The following is a 12,548-nucleotide window of genomic DNA, read 5'->3' as shown; positions in this document are numbered from 1 at the left end:
ATCTTATACAGACAAGTTCAGGACGTGATTAAAAGCAGCTGAGCGCCACAGCAGGGAGACGGAGGCTAGCACCACCTGTCGTGGCTTGTTTCCTCCTTAAATCACTTAAATAAACAGAATGAGGAACATGAGGACTCCTCTCATACTGAAACTAGCAACTGGTAGGAAGCAGCAAAGCGTTTCTTTTAGATTTGCTCTCAATGTACAGACATGAAACTGATACTGATTTTCTTTATCTGACTCATTGTGCTGAAAATCTCTAAAGAAGAGATGAGCAAGAGGAGAAGAAGATGATGAAGACCTCAGGAGACAGTCAGACCAGTTCAGTGGAAAAGCCTCGGCCATCTCTCCACAGCAGCTCGTTCCTTTAACAAAACTGGATTTTCAGCCCATCAGGTCACAAAATGATCAGACTGCAGCCACGAAACACAGAACTGTTGCTGAACTATGAAGCCGAAGCTCATAAAACTCCTCTAACGTCCCCCAGACATGAAAGGTCAAAGGGTTTGTGCCATTACCATCACTGCCAGAGGGGGTGTCAAAGATTCCACACTATGGGCTTAATCAATATGATGAGGTTAAATCGTTTGCATATCACAGGGGAAAAAGTTGCTACAGAAACACGGAGTGAAAAAACGATTTAAACATAAGCTTTCGAACTGTTTGCTGCCACTTTTTTTGGACTTTTATCAAGACATTAATCAATAAGCTATCCTGCACACTTTGCAGAACCAATCAGTGGCATGATTTGGACCAGGCCAGTTCAGCAGGTTTAAACCTGACTCATGACGACAGCGGCACAGAGCCGGCCGGCGAGCTCGGAGGATCAAGAAGAGGTCGTGTTGTGTAACGCATCGGGGCAGAAACGCTCTCGCTGCAGCCGTCGGTCGTGCTGTGATTGGCAGCTCCTGCTCCCACGCATGGGCTCCGTCGCAGTGAGTCGCAGCTCGCAAACCTCCATCTGCATTTCACAAGTTCCAGTTAAGAAAATCAAATGTGTTTTTGAAAAGGGTGGGCTGACATGGACGAAACTATACGAGTGCAAAATGTGTGGTCATCCTGCTTCATCAATATTCATTGGACCAGAGCCACTCAGTGAGGTTTCACATCCAAACACTGCATCGTAACACGGCCTGTTAAAATGAGCATCACGGCTCAAAGTCAGTAAACCCACTGATAAAATGTGCTGGCTCACCTCATGTGCCAAAACTTTCATCTGTGGAGGGACTGACTTTATAAATCAGTGAACAGAATAAATGATTCACAGCATTCTCTCATTTTACTTTCTCAGCCCGTGAGGCTGAAAACAGCGGCCAGACTCACACACGGCTCTGACCAACTCAAACTAGAACGTCTGACCTAAAGGATCAATGTTTGATATTCATGACTTAAAGGCTACAACTAATTAAAAATAACAAAAGGACAGCACAGCGGTACAGTGGTGGCCTCACAGCAAGAAGGTCCAGTTCCACCATCAGCCCAAATGTGGAGTTTGCGTGGGTTCTCTCCGGTACTCCAGCTTCCTCCCACAGTCCAAAGACATGCAGTTAGTGGAGTTGGGTTAATTGCTCATTCTAAATTGTCCAGGGTGTACCCCGCCTCTCGCCCTAAAACAGCTGGATAAATCCAAGAGGATGGATGCATAACAAAAAGACTAAATACCAGCTTCTTGTAACAAATACCTGATCATTTTTACCTAAAAAGTAAAAGTTGTGGAAAACAAATGTTTTGTCTGACAGCTGAGCCTTCGACCACAGATTAGACAGAGTTACAGACACATCAGCAAAAACCTGAACGAGGTTCAAACTCCGGTGCAAAGTAACATGAACTGTTCTGCAGACCTGATAAAGGCGATAGTTGGCGTTTTGCTGAAGCCTCCTTCAGTCATGCTGCTGCAGGCTCAGGCTGCTGGGTCCTCCCACAATGCACCAGCAATTCTCCTCTGTACTGCCTACAAGAGGTATCGCGGTCACGTGCTCAAACCTTTGATCAGAACTGATAAATGACTTCCTGTCAGGCTCAGAGGCGGCACTCTTTAAATAAACAAGCAGAACTAATCGGGAAAGCTGTGACTAGCCTGGTGTAGAAGCTCATACCATCGACCGAGGCGGTGTCAGTAGTAAATTATGACTGCTAGTTAACACCGACTGATTGTGGAAGTGAAAAACACGCATTCAGTCTCTTTCAAAGACTTCCTGGGGAGTCACTGAGAACCAGGGGCATTAGCAAAGCAGCAAACATGTGGGAAGGCCGGGGAGATCCACCGGTGTAATTAGCTTCCCAATTAATTCACTGTGAATATTTCCAGGCTTCATCTGTTGCAGCTGGAAAAGATCACAAAGAGAAACATGAGCTGTTGCTAATTAACAGAGTGAGGAGGAGGAGAGCAGCTAACACGCTGCTGTTGGAGAAGTGATGAGGGGCAGCGAACGCAAAGATACAGGAGCAGCACAGGTGAGGGAAGCTGCTTCCTCATCTCTGTTCTTCTCTGCTGTGACTCTGACTGACTGCACAGGAGCTAAATACACCCAGAACCGGACCCTGTAACACGTTCTCATGTTGGATGCCTTCAATTCTGAGAAGTGGGAAACACTAGACTTTATTTTGAAAAGCCAGTAAATCTGTATGCTCCTTTTGTCACCTTAAGTCTTTTATTTTGACATTTTAGGAAACTTCAATGTGTCCTTCGACTCTCTGCAGACTTTAATTTTGAAACTCAGACACATCATGAGCCTGTAGCATATGCTACCTACTGTTTGGGAAATCCTTAAAACTGTCATTAAAATTTGAATTTTGAAATAGGCTCATTTTACCATGCAGATGCTTTTATTTTTGGATAAAGGTAAACATCAATAGTTCACATTTATTGTCTTGTGGGTTTTATTTTGAAAAGCAGATTCTTACAAACTGGAAAGCATCCTGTTAACTTGCTGTAAATAACTTGGAGCTTATATTTTGAATTTGTGAGCAAACAGGGAGCTTCCAGAATTCACTCAAATTAAAAAATATCACATGATAAATAAATCATGTCAACGATTAGTCAGAATCAGACCGATTGTCCTGTCAGCTAGCTCTGCTCTGTTACCTGTCAGAGTGCTGCAGCAGAGCTCCATCTTTGCTCCAGCTGATTTTGGGAGGTGGGGATCCCTCCGCAGGGCACCGGATGGTCAGCGACCGTGTGGCGTTGGTGAGGAGCGCGCTGTGTCCGATACTGATGTCGATGTTCTTCTGAAAGGTGGGTGGGACGCTCTGCTGCTGTCTGATGATCGCTGGTCTCTTTGCTACCGTCTCCAGTGGAGAGTGCTCGGACCAGTTGGGCAGTCGGTCTGTGGACGGACCAGGGAGCAAAAAGAAAAAAGGTTATCCTGAGAAAGGAGGCCGAGGAAGGTCAGCCGATGACACGGAGAGACGCCTGATGGGATTGCATCAGCAATCACAACAAACACGGAGCATTTTATTAGGAACAGCTGTATACCTGCAGTGCAGTTCAATCAGTCGTGTAGATGAACGTCAGGAAGTTCACATCAAGCCTCAGAATCACTGAAAATGTTTCTGGCAGGATGAGTGTTGGTGCCAGACGAGCTGACCGCAGTCTGGCACTGATGATCTCACCGCAGCAACCCACCCACCGACCAACTAACCTCTTTCCTTCTCACCTTCCTTTAGTCCCTTTTTCCTTCAATCGTCTTTCCTGCTCCCTTGTTCTTTATTTTTTTCCTTTCTATCGACAAACTTTCATCACATTGCTTTTTAATGAAAGACATGAAAAAGTGTTGGAAGAAAGACCACACCTGCACAGTGTGGTCAGCTGGGTCTCTGCTTACCTTTAGCTTGTCCTCCTCTCCTCGTGGTTCTGGTCCAGAGCTGGGCAGGAGACATGTGTGTCAGCAGGGAGGAGATGAGCTCTGAGGCCTGCTCCTGCTGGATCTCTCCCCTATCAGCCTGCAGCGTGACATTGATCAGTCTCTCCTCCACCCGTGGCTGCAGGGAGACCTCCTGTCCGCCAGCGGGCACCAGAGAAACCCGGGCCCCAGGTCGGATCGTCTTCAGGACTGAGTCGTGGCTGTAGCAGCTGGGCAGCATCTCCTCCCAGTCGGGACCGGGAGCAGGCGGTCTACCCGCCGACCTGCCGTCACCGCCTATCAGCTGGAGAGTGAAAATGTCTGAGGCGGGTCCTGCCACACATTTGTACACCCCGGTGTCCTCTGGCTCCAGGAACTGGATCTTCAGAGAGCCGGACTTGGTGACGCCCAGGCGTTGGGAGCTGGGTAAGGCGCTGCCATCTTTGAGCCAGCGGATGTAGGCTTTGGGGAACCTTCTGACGGGGCATTTGATGACCACAGAGGTGTTGGGTAAAAGATAGGCGTGGCCACCAACGGTCAGGTGGAGACGCCTCTCTTTACGGGTCTGGATGTAGATGTTGTGCGTGCTAATGAGAGCGGGACACTGTTTGATCCCCTCCTCGTAGCCTCTAGTCTTTGCAGGGCGTCTCACCGGCTGCTTGACCTGGTTCTTCACAGCGGCTTTTCGCGAGTCTTTGGGTCTCATCTGCTTCTTGTGCTCTGTTAGGAATCAAAGACAGACGACATTTCTTCTCAATATTGTGAATATTTTCAACATAATAAAAGTTTAAAGTTTGAGAAACTTCAGAGGAACAATTCATCTTTTTTAGAGGTCACCACAGTGGATCAGCTGCCTCCACCTCCTCCACCCTCCTCTGTCACACCAACCCTCTCCATGTCCTCATTCACTACATCCATGAACCTCCTCCGTGTCTTCCTCTTTTCCTCCACCCTGGCAGCTCCATCTTCTGTCCAACACAGCCACCATCCAGGGCAATATTTCCTCTCTCACTAAAAGCTGAAATACTGCTGTACCTGTTCTGGTTCCAACAAAGTTCATTTGACTTATTGATTTCTAATCTTTCAAGCTAATTATGGACATTTTTTTCTTCCTTTACGTTTCTACTTTGAAATGATGATGAAATGATGTCAGTGCATGAAACAGTCAAACAGAATAAGGACAGGTGTTTCCTTATAAAAACACTACATTACTCTCACAGGAAGAAGCTCCTCCTTAAAATAAAATAAACCTTCAGTGACGGTTGGTGCAGTATTTTCAGGGCTCCTGGTCTTCCTCAGGTGTCTGAACATCATCTGATTTAAAGAAGTGGTAACAAGGCAACAAGAGTGGGCGACTTATCCAATGAAACCACTGACTGTATATAAAACAGACACTGTGCAGTCAGCCGCTGGTTTTGTGACGCTGTATTTCAGCTGCTGCTGTGTTGTTTGTTTGGAGCCTAACCTGATCGTGTTTGGATGTGGTGGTGGAGTGCTAAGTGAGGCACAGGTGCTGCAAATGAAATGCACTTAATCAGCTGATCATCAGCGGTGCGAGCGTCTCTGTAAAGAGCAGTTTTGACACTTTGCTGGTCTGCAGGTGTGTTAACACAACGCCAAGGAGCACAGACGCCAGCAGAGTTCTTAGACAATCAAACTTCACTTCACAATCACTTTGAGTTTCTATTGAATAAATAATGACATACGTTAAGATGTCATGTGTAATTCATCTCAGGTTATATTTTTCTGACTAGAAGAAGTAGAAGGAGGTCCACCTGACAGCCACCTGCCCCTCTCATTGGCTCCTCTGCAACGAGGCGCCAGCTGTTCGCTCACAGCTTTGAGTGTTTGAGTGAGAAGCGTGAACACAAGTCCATTAGTTCAAGAGGCAGGATGTGCTCCTCATGTCTTTGTTGGAAGATGAGAGCATTTTGAAGATGTTTGCTGCTCAGCATCCTGACTCATTCTCCGCTGCTGAACTTGGGAGTGGGAGGAGTCAGGAGTCACACCTCATGTTATGTCTAGGACACCCCTGACACGCCCCCTCGGCTGGGGGGCGTAACAGGACGTCTTCAACATGAACATCAAGTTGTTTTCAGCAAGACTTGAAACTAAAGACAGAAGGACGCATCTGCTGCGTCTGCATCTGCTGCGTCTGCATCTGCTGCGTCTGCATCTGCTGCGTCTGCATCTGCGTGTGAAACGTGATGTTGAAGCCTCAGTAAACAGCGACAGCCCGCCTCGGCTGGTTCATGGGGAGCTGGTAGCTTCCTTTATCTATATGTACATATGTAGTAAAGCTATTGTTGTGACTCTGACATTAATGAGTCACTCGCTGAGTTTAAACTTTACTTTAACAGCTGCGTAACACTGCGTGTTACTGCGTTCTTTCAGAGGTCTTACCCAGAACCTCCGCAGTCATCTCAGTGACCCACGGTGACGAGGTATGTGTTTAGGCTCAGAGGCCCTCTGTGTTTATTTGAATTCCCGACTGTACTTTACTTAACATCGAGCAGGATGGCTAAGTGGATTCCTCAGAGCTTGCGGGGGGACGCGGGTCAGGCCGCGTGACACCTCTGCGTCAGCTAAAAGCAGAGTACGTCCTAACAAGTACGAGCAGTTTGGGTCTCTGTGAGTGATGATGGTTATAAACCACGCTGATCGATGGTCATACTCAGGGCATGAGAAAATGCAAACAACACCTCCCCCCGAAAGGGACCCGGCTTTTTGCTTTACACCAGTAACTCAAATAAAAGCTGTGAGCTGACGGCACAGACGCCGATACAATGAGCACGATCAGTGAAACAGAAGAGCACTTTAAGGACATTCTGACTTTTGTCGGACGGACAGATCGATATTCGGTCATGCTGAGCAGGGCAGGACTCTGAAACACTGGACCGAGCGGCCGTGCACAGATCTACGACTGAGCGCTGAGACCGGATTCATCACATTATGTCTGCTTTGGATTTGTGACCTCGGGAAAGTCTTTTCTTTCTTTGTAGTAAAAACAACTTGGCTGCACTGAGTCCTCAGACTAGAGCACGAGTTAGCGTTTAGCACTTCCTGTTCTCATGTCCTGAAGTTCTTGGTTGTTTTTAGACAAGTGAAATATGTTCTGTGATTAAAAGAAGATCCAATCAGACCATCAGTAAAGGCCCCACTAAAGGTTTTATATGTTCCCACAGGGGTGTGTCTAAAGCAGGGCAAGGGGTGACACCCTCCCCTGAAAATATGGAGCCCCTCCATTAACACCTGTGGACTAGAGTGCTGTTTATTCTACATGTCCAACGCTGCTGGAGGACAGCAGCAAGAGACAGAGGTGAGGTTTACAAGATGGTAGTGAGGATTGCTGTGGTGGATGGTTGGAGACGTGTCGCTGAGGAAAAGACAGGCTGAGCTGAAGATGTTCAGATGTTGATCGGGAGTGAGACAGGAAATGAGTCCATCAGAGGGACAGCTCAGAGTCAGGCTGAGAGGGTTTTCAGAGGAGGGGGGGTGGAGGATGAAGATGGAGCTGCCAGGCAGGAGGAGAAGAGGAAGAGCTCACAGGAGGTTCATGGATGTAGTGAAGGAGGACATGCAGAGGAGGATGCTGGGACAGGAGGAGGTGGAGGCAGATGATCCACTGTGTAAGTTTAGCCCGTGATCAAAGAGTGGGCCTGAACACATCAGCCATCTGGGTTAAAGAGTGAAAATTATAACGAAAAACAAAATGCATTTTAAAGTTTGGTTAAAGCCCAATGTGCAGCTCAGTGTTGGCAGCTGCAGATCTGCCAGGATGCAGCGCTGTGCTGCAGCTCTGCTCAGCACGACACTTTAAAAGGATTCGGGTTATTTGGCCTGTTTGCTGCAGGCGACGTCTGCAAAACACAAAACAGGTCCTGTGGAAGATATTTCTTTACGCTCAACACGGAGAAAATATTCAACTGATGAAAAAAACCCGCATGCAGCCGCATTTCAATCTACACGAGGTAACTAGGTTATAAAATATAAATGTCATTCGATAAAGTAAAGTTCAGCCGGTCAGGAAAAGACACTCGTCAGCCTTGATAACTTTTAGCCGAGCAAAATATTACAGATCCACACGGAGGTTACCGTCCAGCCTTCATTTTGTTGTTGTGCACACGCAGTACGTCTTCAAGTGTTTCCTGACCTCTGAAGAAAGAGCCTCGATCACGTGCTTCATCTCTAACACTGAGCCCGGCCGTCGTCCTTTAAACTGGCTCCGTCACTGTGAGCCTGGCGCCTCTGTCACCTGACCACGACGCCGCACCTCTGCCCTTAGTTCGGGGAGACACCAGCAGATTCAGACGCACCATGAGGACAGGAAGCCTGCCCTCGATTTCCAGCAGACGTTAGATGATACTGTAGTTGATGCTGTCAGGATGCTGCTGCTGCTGCTCGCTTCACGCCCCAAATCAAAAATGGAGGATGCTGCGAAGCGGCTCGTGGTGCTGCGATGTCCCTGATACTGCCAGAAAGGTTTTTCATGGCATCAGAAACCTGTCAAACATCTACAAACAGGATGATTACACGGCTTTTTAACGGCTCTTTGCTAAAATGTCGTGGAGTTCATCACCTGACAGAGTCAGACTGTCTACACTTGAAAGGACACAGACGACCTTTAAAAGCTCGTGAAGGATTCTTTGGGGCACTGGGTGCTTTTCTCCTGATCCGCCTCTGATGATCAAACAAACGATTAGTGAGATTGGCCTCCCGCTGATCCAGCGTAGCACTGACAAATCCCCACCCGCGTCCTGTATGACAGATATCACAGCTCGCAATGTTTCCAACTCAGTCTTTGGAGCTGCCGTCACTTTCTCTAACCATACGGTGACTGAACGTTTGTTACAGCTGCAGCGAGGCCGACTGGACCAAAGTCTGCAGGATGGGAGCATTGACATGCAAATTCATTTGCAGTAGTTTCACAGCTGGCATCCCGGCTCTCTGCAGCACAAGCTTCCCTCCTCAGTGAGCTGCAGCGACCACGGCGGCAGCACCGGGTCTCAGCAGGTCTCTCTCTGCTTTTCCTCCAATCCTTTCCATTCAATTATTAAACACATTGAAATTAATGAGAGGGGGAATTACGGCAGTTGCAACTTGCATGCTCCACGTTTTGAGGTTTCTGTCAGCAAACAGAGTTCAGAGTTGTTCCAAAACCATTTTTAGATCGTCCCGTTTGAGTTTGAGCTTTTTCTTCTCGGGTGGTGATTCAAGCAGGCGCACAAGTTCTGGGCAGAACTGCTCAACCGTCAGACGAGCACCTCTGAAGCAGCCGACGGCTAATTTGCACTAAAGCGTCGTTTCAGCACGGCGTGATCGCACGCAGGACGTGAACATCTGTGCCGGGCGACACACTGAGAGAAGATGCATGTCTGAGAGTTCAAACTGGACGCTGTCAGGTGTGAGCCAACAGGAGTCTGCCCATAAAGTCACCTGCTTTGACTCGAACACATCTCCTCTGCATCGCGTCCACACAGCTTCCACTGCAGCCGTTACATCGCTCGTGGTTCTTACCTTCTAAACTGACCTGAGGTCTGTGTGAAGGAGCCGTGTGTTTGATTCCCTGCTCAGCTGCTTGCATCTCTCCTTTCTCATCCCTGACCAAAATAAAGATAATAAACAACCTGAACAATATGAAGAACATTATCTGTCCGTGTGTTCCTACAGGCTGAAACGCAGGAATCATTCTCTACGAGAGGAAGACGCTTAACAGGCAGCTGTTACGTATACTGTTGTTATTGATGGTGCTCCAGTTACAGTAAAAGCAATAAAAAACAGAGTAAAGGTCATATTCACTGAAACAAAATGCCATGTATTCACTAAATGTCCCACCCTCTAGTTTACATGGAAATGTAATCTCTCCCTCCCTGCAGAGGAACGTCAGAGAGCTCATTAGATAAGCAGCTCGTTTTCACAGTGCCGGGCTGTTTGTTCAGTTCTTCCATAAAAACTCAGAAGAATATTATAAACAACAATTCCACACACAGTAGCAGGTTTTCCTGTCAGCACCCTGCGGCCAGTCTGAAAAAATGCAAAACGTCCGTCAGATCTAACAGAAGCAACGAGAGTCGGTTAAATCACCAACAAATCTCGCGGCACAGATGTGCGGGAGCTTTTTCTGTGGCCCTGCTCTCAGATGAGAGCGGCAGCAGTCTGTCTGTTCCTCTCATCATGTTAAGAACATGTAGAGTTTAAGGCTTCTGAGGCGGGCGGTGCAAAAAGCTTTGGTGAGCGCCACGTCGTGCCAGTCTTGTTCACCAGATCTACTGCAACTTCAGCTTTGTTCACGCCTGAGCAGATCCAGGACACAACGGCGAAGAAGAGAGATCTGAAAAGAGCAGAAGCTGTCCGTGCACACCTGAGAAGATGATCTCTAAAAGGAGGACGGCCACGTTTGAATCAGGTAAGGTTTATTTATATGAGCTGATTCTCAGAACTCCTTAAACATTTCATACATGACATCATGTTTATATCGAGTCACCTCGAGCATCTGTTTGCTCTGAAGACACCGGGACTCTTCCACTGACCCGGCCTCGGCCTTCGTCCTGATTAGGCGGTACTATCCGAGGCGGCAGCTGGAAAAAACATTTCCTGAAACACACGTGGACTCTCAGGACTCACTGCGACATTTGCGAGGCATTAAGTCACGTGTTGTGCAGCGTGCGGGCGAGTCGAGTCGCGGAGGATTAGAAAAACAGATCAAACGATGACTCTGATGTTGGACCAACACCGAGGCGTTTATTTCACACAGACGTCAGCGAGCGGCGTCTCCTGCAGCTTGGCCACAGTCATCACGTGAAGTCATCGGCACTCACTGAGCAGCTGCTGAACCCGATGCGTGATTTTCACATAGGCTTCCCACACAGCATACGTGCACGCATATGGCAAAGCACAGCACGCTGTGTTAGCGTGAAGATTGGCCAGTCCGAGTTCCCTTCAAGCATTCAGAGAGTAAACACGATGGCCTGATACACCGCACGGGGCCGGGGGTGTAAACACTGCTCAGAGGCCCGAGGGTGAGACTGTATCACCAAGCTGTAATCTGCCATGTCCCAGCGACAGTCCTCCTCACAGAGAGTTTATATCACAATAAACAACATCCATCCACCCTTTTCTGCCACATCAGGTTCTCACATCACCAGTTAACCTGTTTGGCTCTGATGCACACACGAGGACGACACGCAAGCACCACGCAGGAAGCCTCTGGGCAGATGGTGGATTCAAACCCAGGACCTCGAGCTACCCACTGCTACCCCGGTCCTCATACATGAAAAAAATATTCCACCTGACCCGTCACAATCAGCTGATTTATATTAAAGGAAGCACTGACAAATCTAACCTTTGTACTGAGATATCAGCATGTTTTCAGAGTTTCAGGCCCTGTACGTAGAGGGGGGTAAAATTCAGCATCATCTGTGGATACTGGAGATATTTTGACGTGGCAGAAATCACAGCAAGAAGCAAAGAAAAACCCATCTACTATTCAGATGGATGGTGTTCAATCCCTGACTCTGGTCAGATACCAAAGTGTCCTTAAGCAAGACACTGAGCCCAGAGTTGCTCCCCATGCGTTCACTGAGTGTTACACAGAAAGCACTTACACACTTAGACACAAACTCCTTCTGTGAATGTCAGACACATGAACAGGTCGCTGGTGTACCTGAGGCTTCTGTTTAAGACTATGCTTCCTCCTCACCGTCACCCAGCCATCCTGTTACCCAGCTGCTCGGGGGACAGCTAGCGGGGCCTACGCTACCACCGGCTACAGGGGCCTGGCTAGCTAAGGGTTTTTCAGTGATGCGAATCCGAGTCTCCCATTCAGTGATGCTGGCCTCCAGAGCTGCAAATACACTACATTTATAACAAGTATCATTACTGCTAAAGGAGGCCGAGGAGTAACTAAACACCTGACACAATGAGCAGGAGGGACAGGTGAAAAGGCCATGCTGCTAGCGAGCCGGCTACGCTAAGCTAAGCTAAGCTAGCCGAACCCTGTCACAGTAAATTAGTGAGTGAACACACAGAGTGGGCTTCGGATGAAGCGCCTGAAGATTAGACTATGAAATAAGAAGTTATCTGTAAGTTTTTAATTAAACTGGCTGCACAAAAACACAACTGTGTTGGAACAGGAACAGGAAGTGATACGCAGAGAGAGCGAACACCAAGTGACAGCGCCACCCAAAGGAGACCACCAAAAGAGCGGTTCCGTGCACTCTGTGTATGAATGGGTGAATGAGGTTTGTTGAGTGCTCATCTGTGTAGCGCCGTCTAATAACCAGTCTATGTGAATTAAAGTGACTGATGTAACTGGAGTATCGCCTGCCTTTGCCCAAGTCAAAGCAGGTGAAACAGCCTGAACACGAGTGTGTGCATGTAATAAATGTGCATCAAATCAGGGATCAAACCCAGTGTCCCGCACAGATGGTCACAGGAAAAGTGTCTTTTCCACAGGACGGACGTGTTCGTGTGCTCTTACTGGGACAGGCCATCATGCGGCAGGTTCGTACGAGCGGCGGGGACGGTAAACCCGAGCACTGCTCCCACGCCACCGTCACCTGACGGCCCGCCGCCGTCAGCTGGAGGCACAGCAGCTCCCGGCGCTGGATCCCCAAACCGCAGGACACGGAGCACTGCAGAAGAACGTTAGACACGGCAGAAAGGTTTATGACAGATCTGCAGGACCCCGGCTGGGTCACACTGGCT

The 12,548-nt window shown here is 48.2% G+C and overlaps 1 protein-coding gene across 3 annotated transcripts in view; it reads right to left on the bottom strand.

Moving 5' to 3' along the window:
* adamtsl3 (ADAMTS-like 3) overlaps window positions 1-12,548 on the bottom strand; it is a 185,285-nt gene that overhangs the window by 17,146 nt on the left and 155,591 nt on the right. For all 3 annotated transcript variants that reach the window (XM_084926111.1, XM_084926095.1, XM_084926103.1), the window contains 3 exons: window positions 12,322-12,475; window positions 3,825-4,562; window positions 3,086-3,326 (listed from right to left, as the gene is read on the bottom strand). In XM_084926111.1, coding sequence (XP_084782237.1) covers window positions 3,086-3,326; window positions 3,825-4,562; window positions 12,322-12,475 — 1,133 coding nt within the window. The remainder of the gene's footprint in view (window positions 1-3,085; window positions 3,327-3,824; window positions 4,563-12,321; window positions 12,476-12,548) is intronic.

This window comes from Perissodus microlepis, chromosome 1, assembly GCF_051167445.1.
Source record: "Perissodus microlepis isolate ML-2025 ecotype Zambia chromosome 1, ASM5116744v1, whole genome shotgun sequence".
NCBI lineage: Eukaryota > Metazoa > Chordata > Actinopteri > Cichliformes > Cichlidae > Perissodus > Perissodus microlepis.
This window is presented reverse-complemented; position numbering and strand designations above follow the sequence as displayed.